Source organism: Melanostigma gelatinosum (genome assembly GCF_949748355.1).
Source record: "Melanostigma gelatinosum genome assembly, chromosome: 17".
NCBI classification, from domain to species: domain Eukaryota; kingdom Metazoa; phylum Chordata; class Actinopteri; order Perciformes; family Zoarcidae; genus Melanostigma; species Melanostigma gelatinosum.
The window spans coordinates 7,513,117-7,533,129 of NC_136650.1; the positions used below are offsets into that span (position 1 = coordinate 7,513,117).

A 20,013-nucleotide genomic window follows, 5' to 3' on the forward strand; every position below is an offset into this window, starting at 1 on the left:
TGATGATATGATGAACGGTAAATGTTCTTGTCCTTTTTATGGATAGCTTGCTGTGATTTTGTTGTTGGGGGACACACTTTTTTTTATTGAATGTACCACATGCATTACTGCCAACCATTTTCAAAAGCATGCTGGGGCTTTATTTTTAGACTTGCAGTTTCCCTACCCTAACCACCAACTTATCATAGTTACTGTCAGTGGCATAACATGCAGATATCAGCTTAAAGACTAAACTAATACAGCACAGTGAACACTTTTGTCAAATGTTTTTATTACTTTATGGTAGGAAAAGTACAGCTTTAAAAGTTACCCCTTCAGGGTTTGGTGTGTTCATGTGCCTGTAGGAATATTCAACATCAGGCAAGTAAGACTCAGTTGTCAAAAGGGGAACATTTGTAAGCTACTAAATTCACATAATATTAACAACGTCCAGATTTGCTTATTCGCTGTCACACAGGTCAGATTTTATGTCAATGCACGTATGAACACCTTTCTGACTGTTTCACTGCGGTCACAACCTAAAGCACACATCAACACATCCACACAAACCTGCAGGAAGGTGCCGGATTTTCAATGAATGCAGCTCACTATGAAAATGAATCCCATTAAAAATTGAAACAACCTCCATATTTAACCATTGGTTTCTCAGATTTCGAGCACTTCATGAAGAAGATACCACGACACTAGCCTTTGTTAAGATGGTGACACGCCTATAAGGGATTATATTTGTTGCCACATGCGAACATTATTCCACTTCTTCTTGAATGGGAAGTTTGTCGATTTCTGATGTGGTTTGTGGAAACTTTACACAATGTCTACTGAATTGTATTTCCTTAAAAAATAAACGTCAGGTTAATAGATTATCAGAATCCTTTTCTGGAGAACATAGATTTAACTATTAACTTTCATTGCTATCAATATATCCGGCAGGAGGATCATGCATCACTCGTGCATCCGTTAGTGTGTGTGCACCTCTGTGTCTGTCCGCGGCTTAACTCTCATTCCGCTGCAGTAAATGGTATCATATTTTGGGTGGCCAGTTACAGCTGCATGCTCATGGACCTTGTGTGTGCGGTGACTCACACTTTCTCAAAACACCTTTTATCTGTTGTTTTATACTTCCAGTGATTGCCTGCTGACTCTGCACTCACTACTCTTAAGGGGGGTAAAGGCCGCCAGTGATACCACAGCTGGGTGCATCGCCGACCCTCCCACGGGCTACTCAGCACCCACAGCGCGCGGGGGGGGGGGGGGGGTCTAACAGATTGCGTTGCTTGGCTAACAGCTAACAGAACTACCAGTCCACACACTGCTGTGCAGCTGTGCTTGAGGCACAGTGGGGGAAACAGTTTGCTCACTTTCATTGTTTTGGACGGTGTGGTTGGCTGAACACCTACACAACTACCAGCACACACACTGCTGTACTTCGCAGCAGCTTGGCGAGGTTAATCTTGTTTTTGGCAAGATTGTACAAAGTGTATTATGAGGCAACCTTGAGCTGCTTGCCTACATCGGCGCTTCTTTTGAGTTGGAGTAAAGTGTGTTTTTAGTGACTTAAAAGCCCATCAGTTGTGTACATCACCGGTTTAGTTGGCTAACTTTTGTTTTGCTTAACCGCTAACAGCTGCATTCCTAAAATGCCGGCTCAGTGGCATAGTTCACTGACACACCTGCATAGAATTACGCCATCATTATTAATTACACCTATTTTCCTGCAATGACATGTCAAAACATGTGCAGTGAAAAAGGTATTTCACCGTGCTCAAGTTTTTTTTCACAATATTCCAAGAATGAGACATGCCATTACATATTCCATTAAATCAAAAGTAGTTTATTTAACTTTGCCTTCTCTGTATAACTTTATTATAATAAGACACTTCTCTGCTTGTACATTGCTCCCTTGAACTACAAATGGCAACATTTGTTTGTGGGAATGTAAGTTGGGGTAGATAAAACTTAGATACATACCAATATACATACATGTGTGTATATTACGGTTCCATGAATAAAACCATAAATGGTAAAAAACAAACAAAAAAACCCAGTTTGAACCACTCCAGGTACCTCGGTAATGTTGGAAACAGTACAATCTTTGAGTATTTTTTTTCCTGGAATACACTACTTTTGTTTTTCTTTCCACATGGGTACATAAAATAATACGCACATCAACATTAAGAGTTAAGGAGGGATGAAGGACTCTTTGAGCCAGTGTTAAGTGTGTCAATGTATAAACCAGTAACGGGCAAGGCAAGCTGCACCCATGGGTGTGTCTTCATGCCTAGGAGTGAGAAAAATAAAATATGTCCAACTTCACTTGCCTGCAGAAGAATGTAGGATTAAATTACACACAAAGAAAGAAAAAAAACCCGGGTGAGGTTGTCCACTGCATGTTATTCATTTGGATGAACATATACACACAGCTGAATGTATACATGTGGATGTATTTAAGAAACAGTAGATTTGTCTTAATGATATTGGTTAAATCAAGTGTGGGCAAACAAGGCAGAACGTGCTCGCCGTTCATGTTAACCCCTCTGGTCCCCCACCCCCTTTCCCCGAGTTATTACACAAAAACCAGAAAACGCACACATGCCACACACACACACAAATCAAATGCCCTACTCACAACATCCCAGAGACGATCTTCCAACTGTTTTCAGTATACAAACACAAACCCCAACTTACAGCAGTAAAATAATTGATGCAGGTGTATACATCGCTGCTTTTTTTTTTTAGTTCACCTTGGATGTCTCCGTGTGCCATTTTTATGTCTTTTTATGTATGATACAAACTATGTTTACAAGTGTGATCCTAACATCAATCCAGTATTTTTCTCAACACTCCAGGTCGGCATTATTTGTTGCGAGTGAAAATCTTGTCAAAACCGTGTCAACTGTAAGAAGGAGACTCGCGTGACACCGTGTGTCAGCATCGTCCTGAATTCATTTAGTTTTGGCTTCTGGTTGAAACAGCCACTCCGAGAACACGCACGTTGGAAAAGAATACTGCCTCAGACAAGGAGCTCTTGGTAGTAATCCTTTCTTGGTGTGAGGCGTCTCCACAAGAGCACAGAGGGGTGGGGTATAACGGTACAATACTCGGGCTGGCTCTGTACTCTGGGCCCAGACAGAGTACCTGTCCTGTTGCATCACATGTAACTTGCACACACACAAAAAAGAAAAAAGAAAAAAAGAAAACAGCAAGCGTGGGTTTTTGTTATACTACAAGGAGTGCTTATTAGAACATATTCAAATACCTATTGAAGCATAAACAATATTTATGAAAGTCAAACTTCTCTTTATTCTATCATGACCTACATGTTTATCTAACTTTTTTTTTTACCTCTTACAAGAGTGATAAGGGATGTTATTTCATCCTCGGAGAGACAAAAGAAAAAACACCAGTGTTCCTATAAAAATGGAAGTCACTGAGGAAATAATGGATGTTAAAATAAAGCCATTAAGCTAGCAATACAGTCTTCATGGGGTAAAGAAAGCTCACGCATGACATAATAAAACTTGGGGAAACTTTTGAGTTATGCAGAACTTCTGCGGGTAAGGACGATGCTACAATGAGGCAGAAAAAAAGCCTTTATTTCCGAAAAAGGACCAACCGATAGCTAATGAAGCAGGTCAACACTGTTGAGTACTGAGCAGCAGTACTTCAATGGGTCCCATCACTCACAGTAATCAGAGAAATAGTTTTTAGGAAACCAAAAAGTCAGTAAAAGGAGGAATTAGGGAATTTAGATAAAAAAGGTATTTTAATGACCTGCTTTTTAGAAGAAGAAAAAATAAAATAAACACACCCCTAACATTTCAGAGGCTGAAACTTAACACCGAAAAAAATTGACACAGAAAACAAAACATGTTATGGTACATCATTCTTGTTAAAAGATGAAGCTGCACTCTCTCCCTTTGTGAGGGAAGTAATGCAGAACTGCACTACCTAATACCACCCAAGGCCAAAGTGTGGTAGAAATATACACAGGTACATAAATATAAAAATTTGCCAAATCCAAACATTTTTGCCAATTTAAATGTTTTCATTTTGCAACCACATGACTGCATGTGTTTGTACAGATGTCATATTTGTGCTTGTATACGTGAGTGTGTGCGTGTGTGTGTGTGGAGCTTTGTGTGAATGTCCTCTGACAAAACAACGTGCACCACTTGCAGAACCACATGCTTGTCAAATCCAACTGGGGTGAAATTCTTGAGGAAGGGATGGAGGGGGTACAACTGAACGGAGAGCAAGACAGAACAAACGGAGAAATTTACAATAACGGACGGTAGATAGTAGATTGATGCAAAGGGAAAGACATGACCGAGGTAGGGGGGTGGGGCTAAAGTGAGTTTGAATACCATCTCCATATACTGTACAATGCAATAATATGCTTCGGGATGCCAACAGATAAGCCATGAAGTAATTATCAAAAAGGGATTCGATTTATGAGGGTGGTTTTAATGTGGGTGGGGTTCATCTGAAATGTTTTGAAATATTTCATCACTTCCTATTTTTCGGGGAGGGCCAGTTGCCACGCCGGTCCCCGCGGTTGCCACCTCCATTACCAGGCCCGCCAGAGCCCCCGCCACCGGGCGGCCCTCGTGGGCCTCTTCCTCCCCCTCCACCCCCTCCACCTCCTCCAGGGTTGACCCTCCGGTTCTGTCGTTCCATGCCAGGACGCTGGCTTGAGAAGCTTCTTTTATTCGCCAAGGGCTCCTTTCCCGCCATGTCACGGTCGACCGCACCTCCGCCGCCGCCGCCGCCTCCACCCCTTCCCAGGTGGTGGGGATGGTGAGAAGAATAGGACTTCCCTCCTCCTCCTCCCTCCCTGTCTCTGAACTCTGTGAAGTCGCTGCTCTCGGAGGCGGTCTCCCACTCCTCGTTGGCCTGGTCCGAGTTCTGGTTGGTGAAGTCGGGGGACTTTGCTCCATGGCTGTGGTGGTGCTGGGGGTGGGTCTGCCCAGCGTTGCCCTGGTTGTAGTGGTGATGGTGGTGACTATTTGCATTGTTAAGATGCCCGCCCCCACTGTTATTGTTGGCTGTTAGTGTGGTGCTGTGGTTAGCATTTTGGGCATTGCCTGTCACAGGAGCAGAGACCGGGGCTCCGTTACTGTCCTGAACTGAATTCAGGGCAGGAGAGGGGGGCCTTCCTCCCCCGATGACCCCCACTGCTCCGTTGATTCGTGCGGCATTCTCTCGCTCCTTCAGTCTCCGGAAGCGGGGGGGCTTATCCTGCTGATGCTGGGATCGCCCGTGGCGGCGACGTCTAGGTGGTCGCTCAAACCCGCTAGGAGGGAACCCACGGTTAGTGGGAAGAGGGAGCGCATTTGGCCCTCCAGAGTTTGGCGTCGGGTTGGTCGAAGCTTGCTGGGTCACAACTCCTCCATTTTCAGTGGAAGCTGAGGAGGCAGGAGCTGCAGCGGGCAAAGACGGCTGAGGGGGATTGGACCCCTGACTTTGAATTTGACTTGCATCAGCCATCTTGTCTTTCTTCTCTCCTCCATTTCCTCCCCTGCCAAAGTCTTTGGGCCCAGAGGTTTGTGGCGGGCCTTGCTGCTTTCGAGCTGAGGCCGATGACTTGGAGGACCCACTGTGAGATGCTGAGCTGGGTCCAGCCCGGTGTCCACCAGGTGGTCCTCCAACATTGCCACCACTTCTGTACATGTTTCCTCCTCCACTACCTCCACCCCTTCCTCTCCTAGAGGGTACACCCCTGGGAGTGAAGACCCGGGCCTGGGAACCTCTAGAAGGTGCAGATGACATGTTGCCGCCGCCAGTGGCGTTGGCATTATCAGAGCCATTCTTGGTGTTGGGTTTCTGGTGGTCTTCCTTGTCTGAGGGACCAAAGTCACTTGCACCACTCTCACTGCCGGTCTCTGAACCTCTCTCCCTCCTTCTCTTGGGGATCTCCTCGTACTCTGAACCCTCACTGCGGGTTTCACTTCGGTTCCTGGCCCTGGCTGGGTTATGCTGGGACCGATCCTGACCATGCCTGCCACTGGCTCCCTCGCCCTTGGACTCATGGTGGTGGCCACCGCCAACAGATGGGCGGTAGTCTCTGCCGCTCCTGCCACCCATTCGGCCCCGACTGCCACCGGTGGGGCCAGCGGCTGCGGTGTAGGTGCCACGGAAACCACGGCCACGCCCATAGAACTCTCCCCCTCGTCCACGACTGGCTCGGCTGCCTTTGGCAGGTACTCCATGGTGGTGGGAGGGGCCCCCTCCTCTCTCAAAGGAGCGGTCCCTGTCTCTCCTGGAGGAGGACCCTGAAAATCCTGAAGAAGTGGCGTCTATATCTTTGGGCCCTCTCCCAGACCCGCCCCCACCTGTGGATCGTTCTTTTCCTGCATTCCTGGGTTTGGCTGTCTGGGCCGGTTCATCTTTAGATGGAGCAGATGGGTTCTGGGAGGTGGAGGAGGCTTCCTGCTTCATGGAGGTGTGTTGGCCACCATCTTTCTCTTTATCTTTCCCAAAGCTCGTTTTTTCTCCTCCATCAGCTTCCCCTCCGTCTCTCTTAATCTCCTTCAGCACTGGCTTCTTAATGGGGCCAGCCCTTCTGTTGGCGTTGCTGCCTCCTGACTGGTGGGAGGGTTTGTGGTCTGATGGAGTGTTGGAGGAGTCCTCCCCTCCACGAGAGTTGTTTCCACCTCCTGTATTAGCCCTCCTACCATGAGAGGACCCCCCACCCGTATTGCTGCTGCCAGGCCGTGGGCCCCACTGGGTCTCGGTCTTGTGCTCCCGCCCCCCTCTTTGGTTTGATTTAGGATGAGGGTGCTGCTGCTGCTGCTGCTGCTGAGGCTGAGTATGACTGCCATGTTGAGAAGGAGGTGGGCTAGCGGTCATGGCGGAATGGGGAGCATACGCCGGGCCCGTTTTCTCCTGTTTCGCATGGCTGCTACTGCTAGCACTGCCACTGTTGCCTCTTTCACCATGACTGTGCCCGACACCAGCTTCACTCTCTCTCTGGGATGGGTGATGATGCAGGGCAACTTTGACATTGCCATCTTCCCTGGCAGAAGAGGAGGAGGAGGAAGAGCAGGAGGATGAGAGTGAAGGTTGGTGGGTTGCAGGAGAAGAGTCAGTCTTCTTAGCAGGGGCCTCAACAACTCTGTCTCGGTTGTTCTCTGGTTTGTGTGGGTGGAGAGAGAAGTGAGGCTGCGGAGGATGGTGGCCGTGATGGTGGTGGAGATGAGAGTTGCTCTCAACAGGGGTGTGATCGGCACGACCGTTGCGATCGTAGTGAGGGTGTGGGCCTCCCCATATCTGTCCCTGCTGAGACCCTCGAGGAGGACCTTCATCCTGGTGGGTGTAGCTATGCGGCTGATTTCCCCTCTCCCCCCTCTGCTGCTGCTGCTGCTGGTGGGGATGCATCCTTGCACCCTGGTCAGGGAAGTTGTTAAAGTTGCCTCGCCCACTCATGTAATGATGAGGGTGGCCGCCTCCCTGGGCCCCAACTTGAGTTCCGACTGGAGGTGGAGTCTGATTGGATGTCCCAGAGGTGGCGCTGGGCTGCTGGACGGGTCCACCCTCTCGCATGCGGTGTGGAGGAGTGTCACTCCTATGATATAGAACGTAGAAAGAATACTCAATTAATCCATCAAATTAAAAGGGTCACTTCAGCCATATTACAAAATAACTTGTTGTCCCTTGTCATTTGAGTATTTGGAGCACATGCATTATGTAGAGGTTGGACACAGTATTATGTACACATGTACAATCTAAAACAATCCAATTTAACAGCCCTGAAATAAATACCAACTTTGGAAAACGTTTACCGTGTTCTCAGTACATACAGTAGAATGTGTTTAACTTAAATCTCCCGCAAGCTGACTTGTATATCCATACCTGGGCCCTTTGGCCACATCGTCATCCTCCAAAGCCTGCTTCTGCCTGAGGGGTGATGTTAGCCCACGGCCCTCCCCTCCGCCGTGGAATACCTCCTGCCCCCAGGCCATCTTAGGATCCATAGGGGGGGTCCCACGGTGAGGGTGTCCTGGGTGCTGTTGCTGCCTGTCAAAGGGGTCTGAACCAGATCCCCCCGAATCAGACCGCTCACGCCCAATAAGCCCTGTAGTAGTGAAGAATTACCTTTAAAGAAAACATCCACACAGATACCGACAACAAAACATGTGTGGGACGATGCAGTCATCACTTCAGCCTGTGTGCTACTGCACCAACATCTGAACTTGAACAGTGAAGTTTTGATTGTAAGATCTTCAAAGCATTTCATAAGATCTCAGTGATGATGTCACATCCACTCACCTGATGGGTGCATGCCTGCTGAATAGTAGTCCATAGGCGGAGGGCGGCCCTGCATCATGCGGGGGTCCATGTAGGGCATCATCATCCAGCGAGGGTCGAAATTCATTGGCAGTGGTGGGGGTCGGACCATATTGCTGGGTTGATACATGGGTCCACCTTGCTTTGGTCCAGGCCCGGGCTGGGGTGTTGGACCTGGTGAAGGACCCTGTGGAGGCTGGGGGGACAGCTGGCTTTGTGAAGCCTGGTTGTGCTGCTGCTGCTGCTGCTGCTGCTGCTGCTGCTGTTGTTGCTGCTGTTGTTGCTGTTGTTGTTGCTGCTGCTGCCACTGCTGCTGCTGCTTCAGGAGCTGCTCCTAAAGAGAAATAAATGTGAAACAGAAAACACAGCACCCAGGATGTTTAAGAACAGAAATATCAGACTTATATATAAAGGCATACCAGCAAAAGACGTAGCTGGTGTGGTTATTTTTGTATCTGTATAAAACATAGCTCATCGAGAGGGATATATTTCAAACTCATCTAGAATGCAAAAATTCAAGCAATACCTGTACAGACAAATGCATATCCTAACCTGCTGCTGCCTCTGAAATCGAGGTGGAAGAGACTTCTGGTACTTTGAGTAACCCTGGCCAGGAGGACCACCGGCTTGACGTCCTGCTCCCCCTCCAATGTTCTCAATCTTCACTGGGTCGACTCCTCTTTCACCTCCACTTCCTGCACGAATGTGCGGTGTGCCCATGGCCTCTTCCTTATTCTCTCCTGGTAAAGGTACCTCCAGCGTAGGCTGCTGTGGCTGTGACACGGCCGGCTGGGGACACTGTTGGACTTCTGAACCAAGAGAAGGTCGTAGGGTTCAATCAAAGCTCATTATCAAGACTTGGAAGCTTTATTTGAAGTGCCATATTAAAACACATCAGTCTGTCGAGAAAGCCGAATCACATTTCCGTGATCCAAATGATTCAGACCTGAGAAACTCACCTGCACTGGAGTCATGGCTACTGTTGCTGCTGGCTCGCTGTCGGTCACCGACTCCAGGACTGGACCCCGGCTGGACAACCAGCAGTGGAGACTCTTCAGGGTCCACACAGGGGGATGGGGGCTGGCTGATGTTGGGGGAGGAGGCAGAGGCTGAAATAGATGGACTAGGGCTGCCTGCTGTGGCAGCTGCAGAGTTTCCATCCGGGCTGGGGCTTTTACAGCCGCTGCTACCACCACCGCCTACGTTGCTGCCCTGCTGCTGTTGCTGCTTCTCATCCAGCCTCTTTAGTTTCTCTGCGCAGGCTGCGCGCCTCTCTTCCTCCATCCTCCGCTCTTCCTCCTCGCGGCGGCGGCGAGCTCGCTCCACAGCGGCAGAGATCTCGGTGGAGGACTGCTTCCTGCGCTGACGCCAGGTCTCATCCTCATCATTCTCCTGGGGTCCAGGGACCAGTAGGCCCGGCTGGGCAGGAGGAGAGGGGCCTCCTGGTGCCGGCTGAAGCTGGCTGGGGACAGGTTTCGCCGGGCCTTGAGAGGCACCCTGATTTTGGGGCCGGTCCTGAACAGGTGGAAAACAGGATTGCGTCATAATGCAGCTTTCAACTCTTTAGATGACATCACGGCAATCTTCATGTGAAAAATGTTCAACGAATGATTGCATCAACCGAAAACAAAACTCAGGAGGCAAAAAAGCGAACTTAAAACTAAAGATGACTTCTTCATAAGACCCGTGGCGGTGGATGAGATAATGATAGAAATGATTCGTCTGTGAGGCGCTACCCAGATGGCTACCTGTCGGTAAAAGGAGTAAGGCCCTTGTCCAAGGAGCGGCCCTGGTGGGGGGGAGGACTGCTCCCGGGGGCCACCCAATCCAGGCCTGCGCCCCTGTATACAGGCAGACACAGTTAGCCATGCTCCACCACAGTACTCTACACTGACAAAAACAGGCATGCACATACACTAACACATCTCTGCCCACAAGTAAGTCTTTGCTCGACAGAATGTCCAAATAGTCTTGTAAATTTGGATGGCACATCTTTTCACAGCTTGAGCGTGGCCCGTCTTAGGCAACACCCTGTTGCTACTGGTTAGGACGCTACCTGGTAGTTGGCTGGTGCTCCCTGGGCCCCCCAGCCGCTGCCTCCCTCCTCGGCCCATCCTGGCTTGCTGGAGGGTTGGGGGCCATTGTCAGCATGAGAGGGAGGAGTGCGGCGGGTGTCTCCGCCGCTGTCCGAGGCTCGAGAGCGAGAGGCTGCGGCGGGGACATCCTGGGACCTCTGCTGCTCACTGAGGACAAGACAAACTAATTATAGTAGCTTGTAGAATATAATCACATTTATGCCAAAAAACACACAGTATCGTCATAATCTGAAGTGATCTCATGCTGAATCTACTTGGTCACATACTTGCTCTCGGTTCTCTCCTCTTCCCCCTCTTCATCTCCTTCATCATCACTGAACTTCAACTTGGCGGAGTAATCAATCTCCTCATGAGCCCCTGTTAAGCAAAAAACAACATCAGATCCTTGTTTACACCAAACACCCTTCACATTATTCATCATCCTTTACTTTGTTAGACCCGATCCTCCAACCTCTCCCCCTCCTGAGCCGATGGTAGTGACTGACTCTGCTTTAATCAGGAGGAAATATGATAAGCAGAATCATCTGCAACGTTAGAAAGCATCAATCTGACTTGCTACGCCTTCACCTCATTAATCATTTAGACTGAAAATGTTCCACTCGTAAACACAAATACAATTTCTGTTCCGTCTTACATCTGATACATCAAACAGAACAAAGATTTTAAAAAACCAAATGTCTTAACTGTGTTGTGTTCATCGAATGTGATATCAGATTTACATGTTAGTTTCATATCTGTGAAGCAGCTCGTTGATTTACCTGCCCAGCCCTCATCTCCATCATGGTCCAGCTCGTCTAACTCCTTCAGGTCATCCTGCTTTAGGATAGGTGGTCGCTTCACAACCTCTCCCCCTACATCACGTGGGCCACCCTGAGACCTGCCGTCAGGACCACCCTGTCCACGAGAGAACCTGAAAGAGCGGAGGAGGTAAGTGATATGTCGAAAGGTACAAAAACGTGCCCGCACAAACGGTAGGAAAAACTGAAATAAAGTAGCCCAACACGAGCCTTACAACTGGTCCTGGCAAGAAACATACCTTGGAGGAGGCCCTTCCCCGGGTGCCGGGTACCTGAAGGGCCCCTGAGGGCCATAGGGGGCTGGGAAGGGCAGGTAGGGAGGGTACATCTATAAAAAAAAAAAAAAAGATTCAGATACAATTATCTATGTATGTAATCAGGAGAGCTGTTTTAAAGAGGACATGAAACGTGCATGTTTTGACATTGGTAGCAGACAATTATTTAATTAAAAACCACCGTGTGCAAAATCTGATTGTAAAAAGTTGTTAAAACCACAGATTCAACAAATTCATTTTCATAATTTCTACCCAGCCATCTCGTATGGGAGCCGCCATGTTGGAGTGACGTTTCGGCAGATGATGTGGAGCAAAATCGCAGCGACAGTAAATTGTGTTAATCCTACAGTTATAAAAACATGATCCCAGACACAAAGACGTATTCAAAAGAAGAAATCCTAAACCTGGAGAAGGGAAAAGCTGGAAGACACTTCAGAGATGGTGTTGAGGATATACGGTGGGCAGTCGCCTCTGTTTTGAGGGATTAACGGTGTACAGGACCTCGAATACAACAGTTTAACAAACTGCAACATGAAGGCGCTTTTGTCGTAGATATACAAGGGAGCGTCTTTTAAATGCTTACATACGTAATGTTTGCTATATAGTTGTTGAGTGGAAATCCAATTAGCAACTCAGTTTAACTTGGTTGACTGCTTCATTAGTTGCTGTGGTAGTCTATTGCCTTTGACGTAATGCAGGAATCACAATAAAATAACAAATGTCATGAAAAGAAAGTACAGCACTGGCCAATTCTGCACACCATCTGAGGACAGATGTCAAATATATATGAGCCCCGCAAATGCACTGCAGAAAACCAACATACAGTAAATTAAATTAAAAACAATAGTAGAACATTGCCTGAAACCAAACAGGAAAACAAGAGGAAAACTTACGAAGGGAGGCATGATCCCTCGGTATTGGGGGAACCCAGGCCCCACAGGTGGCTGGGGCAAGGCGGGGCTGCCTGCGGGAGGGTTCCTAGGTGGCCCGTGGGACTGAGAATTTGGAGGGGGGACCCCAGCTGCCCCATCCATCAGCAGAGCCCCAGCAGTGCCACCCTCCACTGCCCCCTCCCCAGACAGGGTGGGCGCCAGGGCGCGGCTCCCACCGTCCCGCCAATTTGTAACGTCTGAGGACAGTGAACACAGGAGAGGACAGAGCGGTCAGTATGCTTCAAAGGCTTTTTTAATGGAATACGGTCAGATATGCAAAACCATTACTTTAGACCGATAACATGTCCTTTCAAATAAGCCGCCATATCTGGAATACTAAAAAATAGGAATGGATTGAAGTTTTCATTTCATATTACTTTCAGTTAATTAATTGGGACATTTTTTAATTGACTCATTCCCCAATTCAATTTGGTATTGGCAAGCGCATACCAACTAAAGCATAACAAAAAATACAAAAATACAAAATTTGTACACTCGTGTTGTGCATTTGCAACAATACAAGCCAAATAAATAATAGGAAAAAAGCTTACTGACTATTTGCTCAGCTGCCCCATTGACTGAATGAGCTGAACCGCCCCTAAAAACAGGATGTCTACATAATTATAAAGTGTAATTTAGATTTTCTTATGCAAATGGCTAACAGCAGACTAATTACACATGACTCGTGTAAAAGAAGTTTTCCCACCACGACTGATTTCCTAAAATGACTAGTGGATCAGTTATTGGAGAATAGGTGGGCATCACTCACTCTGGGGGCGGAGGCTTGGTCCGGGCCCATACCACTGATCTGCAGTGCCCTGTTCTCTGCCAGCTTTGTCCTGGTCGCCAGCCGCCTGCAGGGTGGGAAATTCCTCGCGAGAGAATGGCGACGGTAGGTTTAATGCCTTTCCACCTGTAGAAAGGGAAGACACAGTGTGATGTTGTTTTTTAAAGAGAGGGCCACGCGTAACGAAAAGCTTATTTCAGTACATTTCTTATGAGACACACAAAAAGTAAGACTCACCATCCCCTTGTGTTCCATGTGTAACACTGGCCTGTGCCCAGGACCTTGCCCCTACGGCCTGAGTTGAAGCCGCGGCCAGAACCTGAGAGGAGGGGCGCGCGCGCGCGCACACACACACACACACACACACACACACACACACACACACACACACACACACACACACACACACACACACACACACACACACACACACACACACACACACACACACACACGATACATGTCAACTGTGGCCAACATAAATTATCTCCATTATCAACTATCAAGAGTGCGACTTTGCGTTCATTTCACTGGCACGGTCTGTACCTCTGAAGCTGGAGGGGTTCTCGGGCGGGTCAGTGCAGGTGTCGGTGAAGCCACAGGCTGCTGCGATTCCGGCTGCGGTGCTGACAATGCATCGGTACTTAGAGAAAGAAAAAAAAAAAGTCACAAACGGGAGATATTAGACAAAATAGCCTCAGCGAAAGGAAAACCGTAAAGTGATTTTTCCCTCAACCAATTGTAGTAACTTTAAAGTTCAAAATAGGTGTGATTGATTTGAATTCTAAAGATGGGGGTTATTTACCTCTTTGGGTCCACTTGTTCCTGTTTGCTTGCCCATCCTGTACCGTCTTTGGGAACGAGCGAGACGTTGGGATCGTTGCCTTTGTTCTCTGCCTTCAGACTGGGCAGGTTGGCAGGGGGTGGCATACGCCGTGCGGAGGCAACTTTACCAAGAGACTGCAGGCCATGGCGGGGGGGAACTGATATGGGGAAGAGAAAGGAGGTCATTAGCACAGATGGACCCCTGAAACCTGACACCAATTAAATCTTCTGGGTGTAAGGAGGTTTACTGATGACAGGGACGGTGTTTGCTTGATACACTATTAGGATGCTGAACAACTAACAAGGCTAGAGGCTTGGTAGTTCCAGTCTGGTGATTCTAATGAATATGGATTGTAAAAAAATCCTGTAGATGTTATTAAAAACCTTCAGCAAACCCACTTCAATTACAGTTTATGGAGAAGTATTAGGAAATTGATGCTCACAGAGGCATGGAAAAGCCTTCAGATTGGGAAAATTGAAGCTGTGCTGAATATCAATCCCTCATTTGTTTCCTTGAGGCAGCAGTGCATGGCTTCACGATATAGGAGGAAGTCTATAGTTTGGAAACGGGGACAGCTGCTTGGATCAAGTGGGGGGCTTCTGAATAAAACATAGACTGGGGACTCAGCACAGAAGTCAAACAGCGTCCACAAGTAAGCCTCTGTCTCAGTGGCTCCCAGGCTCCACTGACATGTCAAGGCCTGAGAGCCAGTTACCTTCCAGACAGGGCACGACTCATTTGTATAGGTCTACAGATGAGAAACATTCTAATAGACAGTGTTATGTTCTCTCTCTAAGAGAGACAGGTGTAAAGGCCCTGAATAATATTAACAGCATCAGCAAAACCAGTTTAATAGGCAGTTGAGAGATGCAGCACATCGTCCATTTCCTGTATTGGAAATCAGCACCAGAGCTTTTAGGGAGACAGCGAGCTACTGCATCAAAGTTGCGGTACTTGGTGTCAGGAGACAACACAGCACAGACAGGCACTTTTAATCACACATCCTATGGGTACATCCAACTGTGCGGAGCAGATCAGTTTCTTAAGCCCCGCTCTGATTAATTACAAAACAAGTCGCACATCAACAAAACAAAACAAAAGTGGCAGAACGTAAACGGAGCCTGAGAGGCAAGCGATATTGAAAATGAATTCCCCGGGTAGAAAGACATAAAGGACGATTCAGTACAGTGGATGTATGACATTGACAGCTTGGACATGACAGAACCAAGATACTCACCAACAGGCTTTTGTGTTTCAAGGCTCTTTCCTTTGTATGTATCAAACAGGTTGAGAGACGCATACTTGGTTTTGCCTTCCTTCCCCTTTGCAGTTTGCCCAGAGCGCTCTGACATTGCGCTGTCCGCTCATTGAGTATGGTGAGCCCTGAGACTGGGGAGGGGAGAGACGGAGAGTGAGAGGTTTGACACCAGCTGTACACAGAAAGTGAGAGTAAAAGTACTGATTGTACAAGCTGGCATTCAAAACAACGAGCAAAACAGAAACTATCTCACGAATCAAAATATCCTGAACGTATGTGATGCTATCGCCTTCAGATTCAGATAAGGGATTGGACAGCTGGATTTGTGTGGTATAATTAAGCAGTCAATTAAGAACTTACAATAGAAATGACAAAATTACATTTTTTTGTCCTGTCTCACAGAAGAGATATTCCTCCATTTCAACATATTATCTATTCACAAAACAGATGTGGCATTACACAATTGTTTGTTCCACACTGATGCTTTTTCTCTTGTGCACCACACATTTTCTGTTGACCATTGTGCACCTCAATTATATAAATGTAAAATTTAAATAGAAGAAAAATGAATAGAAAAAACACCTTTTAATGCCTCCAAACATTTACCAGTTTAGTTTGGGCTGGCAATTCAAGGCATTTTAAAAGTTCAACAACTTAACCAATATGTGGTTAAGTTACACGGCTGGAGAATGATCTGTTCTGCAAAATAAAAAAGAAACGTATCAAAATTGAATAGCTACGTTTAGCCCAGTCAATGACAACCGTACATGAAAGCCATTTTCGTATTTGGCTGTTATACATTCAGCACCATTTATTTTTGCTCCACCCATGCTGCTTGCACTGTTGACCTACTGTTGTACAGTCCTGACAGCCCAATTCTTACTGATGCACAATGAAAAGTGTGTTAGGGTTCTCGTGGCAGTTACACCGACATTTGTGCAGCTTATCAATGATACATTTCTGGTTCTGCACCAGCTTTCATACGAGGTGCAAAACTGGAACAGTACTGGAGGTACTTCAGCATCCTCTTCCTAACACAAATTTCAGCTCGGAGAGGTTCATCAGTATAAATGCAGTTTAATGCAAACAGACCCAGTGCAGTGCATAAATACACACCTCATCACAGGAAACTCTGTACAAAAAAAGAGGGGAAAAACTGAGCCACGGTCTCTATGGCAACACATTATAAATTATATTCTTCTATGCCTTTCCTTGGCTCCATGGCAACTGCCGGGCCTTTAACTTGAACTAATTTTACTGCACATCAATAAAACACAGAGATGACATCTGTCCGATTTGGAGGGATTTGGCTGAATCCAGCAGGTTAAACAGCTGACTCCCCCCCCCCCCCGAACTCCCATTAGGAACAATTACTGAGAACAGATGATTCTCATCGGATTATTATGCAACAAATAACATTAGTAATTACATTCACTTGCTTTGAAAGGAAGTGGCGACATGATGTGAGACAATCCATGTGGTCCATGACCATATTTTAGAGCTGAATTACATGTCTAACTTGGTAGATAGATGCAACAAGGCTCACACCAGCAATGTGATGAACCGTGGTGTGACTGTGTTTCGCCAAACCAGCAGATTCAAAGCATCCCGATGTTAAGGAATACCAAAAAACTCGAATGTAAAGCAAACTGCATTTAACTGCGCACTGATAATCCTCATGTTGACAAAACGCAACATGTCTGCAACACGCATATCATTGAGGAAACTAAATGCATGAAACAACCGGCAGCAGCACTGCATTGTGCCCCAATAGCCAGATGAGATTAGAAAATGAGATCGTGGGATGGCTGGTCAACTAACTACATGGTGTATGGGGATTAACAGCAGCTACACTACCAAGACACAGCTGCAGCAACATACACCACAAAGGGTTCCTTGAAAAGCTAAAGCTAACGATAAACATGAGCATATTTGGGGCAAAATCAGCTGGTAGCTTCGACAGTAGCAATTGCAATGACCATAAATATGTATAAATAACTGCCGCAGTTTACAAAGATATCTGTATTCCAGTGCTAACACAAGGCCTCAGTGTTCGCGTTGGGAGGGGGACTGCGTTGATGTTTCATAACGTATCTCAACACTTTGCGGTAACATTAGCTTCTTGCTCTTCAACTGTGTGAGGCACTACGTTGTGAATCACACACCTACATCGCAACTGGACGCTTTTTTGGTTGTTGTTACGTTGTTGCTTCTCTGTCGTTCGTATGAGGCAACGGGCAACGTAGAAAAAAAGGATTTTATTGGGACAACAAAACAAAATGGCGGCATTGACAGGCCCGCTGCATTATAACGTTAACATAACCGGTTGTGTAGCATAACTTAGCTCAAACTAAGTATACTTGCCATCATGAGGCTATCATTAAAACACATTGGCAATATGCGCAAATCCAGCTTTATTGTTCTGAAAAATATACATGGAATATATACACTAACGTCAGTGTATCGTACATTGACAGTATGTTAGCTCAAGCTACACAAGCTTCAGTGTATTCTAGGCTAACGCGTCCAGCTAACATTAGCGTTAGCGACGCACAGCGGGTCGCTGTAGCAAATCAACCTTATTATGTAACGGCATTTCATCAACGAGCTAACTTAGAGGCCAGTATCGAACATTAATACACGTACGGTTATTCAAAATACGATTACACTCATTGATATGACAAACGCGCTTGCTACACTTAGCCACGCTAGGCTAACTGTCTAGACAACCACCTAACATTAGCTAGCTAGCAACAACAACCAAGACCCTGTGCCTTTTTCAAAAGGATAAGACTGTGCTTCCACAAAACATCCTCTCAGGTTACGTTAAGCTGACTCTGTGTCAAAGGGTAATGGTGATTTCTGCTCAGAATAGTGTATCTAATCGGTGTTTGTATGAAACATGCTACATTTTCCGTCCACTGACCTGGTCTTGTCCCGACTTGTCTCGAGGTTGTATCGCAGAATGAGGTTAGCTAACGCGTAGCTTTCTAGCAAGTGACCCAGCTAGCTAAGCAACGTTATCCTCCTGCATAGTCAAACACACCAGGTCTTTGCAGTATATCGCACCAAATATTACGAGTAGCACTCTATCGATAAAGAAGGTATTCGGCTTACTTGCACTCCTTTTCTTTTTTTTCCAAAAATAAATGAAAAGGAAGAAAGAAAATTGTAATACTGGACTCGATCCGTCAACTAAAGAGCCGTCAACGGCTACTGGGTAACTTCGTGAGATGGAAGCCGTTTGGGACCTCTAACATTAGCGTTACAGCAACCTAATTATGTGACTGTGTAATTATGTTATTTAAAAAAACGCTTTGAAATAAAAGTGAATATAACACTTCTCATACCCTAGTGGTGTATGGATTAAGTATAGACTTTTTGCACCTAATATTTTTATTTATCCACTTTGGACTGTCATAATTACACTGAGAGGAATGAAGAAGAAAGATGCTTTCCAAACATCAACTTTATATTTTGGCAAGCAAAGAAAAACTTAACTCAAAGGTTGCAGTGAAATATATCTACAACAGAGAGAGAGCATTGTTGTCAAAACGAAGAGGGTATCTCAGGTCACACATATATAGTGTCTCCTTCTAGCTGCTAGAAACTCTTCAAAACCAGCCTGTAATATCACAGATGGGTTCAGTTCAATCAGTGTAAACAGAATCACCCACTTCATCTCAGTATGTCGACACATGAAGGACGTTGTTTCAGGTTCTCCTCAGTTCTCAATGTACTTCCAAACATCGCCAAAGAAAACAGTGCCTATAGCCAGACTAAGATATATTTGATGGCTGTCAGTTACTTTTCAGATAAAGCTCATGAAACTCAACACATTTGACATTGAGCGAGGTGGATGTGGAGATGCCAAAGGGACGAAGCTTTCAGTGAGCTTAAACCTTTAATAAATAAATATTAACCTTTTACAGAGTCCACAAGGTAACCATGAGCAGGATGACACATGAGTGTTCAGCCTGTCATATTCAATTTCCACAGGTTTTGTATTTGAACATAAAAACACATGAAATCATAGGATATTTATTTATCGATTCATCAAATATTTAATTGAGTCATTGAAGGGGGGGGGGGCATTGGGATTGGGCCTAACTCTCAGACGAGTTTGTATCTGCTTTCGGTGTCGCCAGAAGGGATTCAGAATAAAGGAACCAAAACATAAGAAGGCTCTTACAAAAATAGAAGCTGGCAGTTAGTGGTTATCTTCGTAGCAACATGAAGGTTTTTAGGAAATATTCCCCTCATTAATAAAACATTTTAAGAGTCATTGACACTCCCACCAATCACAAGTAAATAATGAAACTGTATACAATTTACATGACTGATAATGACCTTCCATAAACAAGTAAGAAGGTGGAAAACCTTTATAAACTAAGTGAGCTCACAAGCTATTGGGATAAAGCATTATGGACCATAATGGAGAGAGCAGGTTCTGGACTGGTCGCTCAACCTCAGACGCTCTCCTTTCCCCCAAGCTTCTCGTCCCCGAGGCAGACATGAACTCTCCTCACGAGTCCGTCTTTTAGTCAGTAGTGGTTTCTGAAACTCTACCCAATCTCCATTGTTGAGGGGCTGAATTGAGGTGAATCTTGAGCACGTTGCTTTTCTTCACAAAAACAACTGCAGCTGTTAATTCCAATCTTGGAACAGTTGTGAACTTGAGTCTGCCTTTATTAAGCAGGAAGGGGTCGGATTTCACATCCCATTGAATCCCGAGGGCTCTCAGGTGGCAGGTCAT

The 20,013-nt window shown here is 46.2% G+C and overlaps 1 protein-coding gene across 3 annotated transcripts; it reads right to left on the bottom strand.

The window, feature by feature from the left end:
• Positions 1 to 290: 290 nt before the first annotated feature.
• Positions 291 to 18,325, bottom strand: prrc2a (proline-rich coiled-coil 2A). 3 transcript variants are annotated; one of them, XM_079288719.1, is made up of 17 exons: positions 18,184 to 18,325; positions 15,237 to 15,388; positions 13,979 to 14,156; positions 13,720 to 13,816; positions 13,411 to 13,492; positions 13,156 to 13,299; positions 12,348 to 12,583; positions 11,419 to 11,507; positions 11,141 to 11,292; positions 10,649 to 10,739; positions 10,343 to 10,529; positions 10,035 to 10,127; positions 9,246 to 9,801; positions 8,839 to 9,095; positions 8,269 to 8,614; positions 7,852 to 8,074; positions 291 to 7,564 (listed from the first exon to the last, which is right to left on the bottom strand). In XM_079288719.1, the coding sequence occupies exons 2-17, from the start codon at positions 15,349 to 15,351 to the stop codon at positions 4,507 to 4,509; spliced, it is 5,904 nt and encodes a 1,967-aa protein (XP_079144845.1). In that variant the 5' UTR covers positions 15,352 to 15,388; positions 18,184 to 18,325; the 3' UTR covers positions 291 to 4,506. The 3 variants fall into 3 exon arrangements, with proteins under 3 accessions (XP_079144845.1, XP_079144844.1, XP_079144846.1); XM_079288718.1 differs by having other exon boundaries at positions 8,269 to 8,620; positions 18,184 to 18,324; XM_079288720.1 differs by lacking the exon at positions 10,035 to 10,127 and having other exon boundaries at positions 8,269 to 8,620; positions 18,184 to 18,323.
• Positions 18,326 to 20,013: the final 1,688 nt, after the last annotated feature.

Excerpts from the sequence above, each read along its gene's own strand:
- prrc2a (XM_079288718.1), bottom strand. The coding sequence starts at position 15,351 with ATGTCAGAGCGCTCTGGGCAAACTGCAAAGGGGAAGGAAGGCAAAACC. Across the intron at positions 13,817-13,978 it reads GAACAAGTGGACCCAAAGAG|TACCGATGCATTGTCAGCAC; the intron begins GTAAATAACCCC and ends TCTTTCTCTAAG. Across the intron at positions 13,300-13,410 it reads ACATGGAACACAAGGGGATG|GTGGAAAGGCATTAAACCTA; the intron begins GTGAGTCTTACT and ends CCCTTTCTACAG.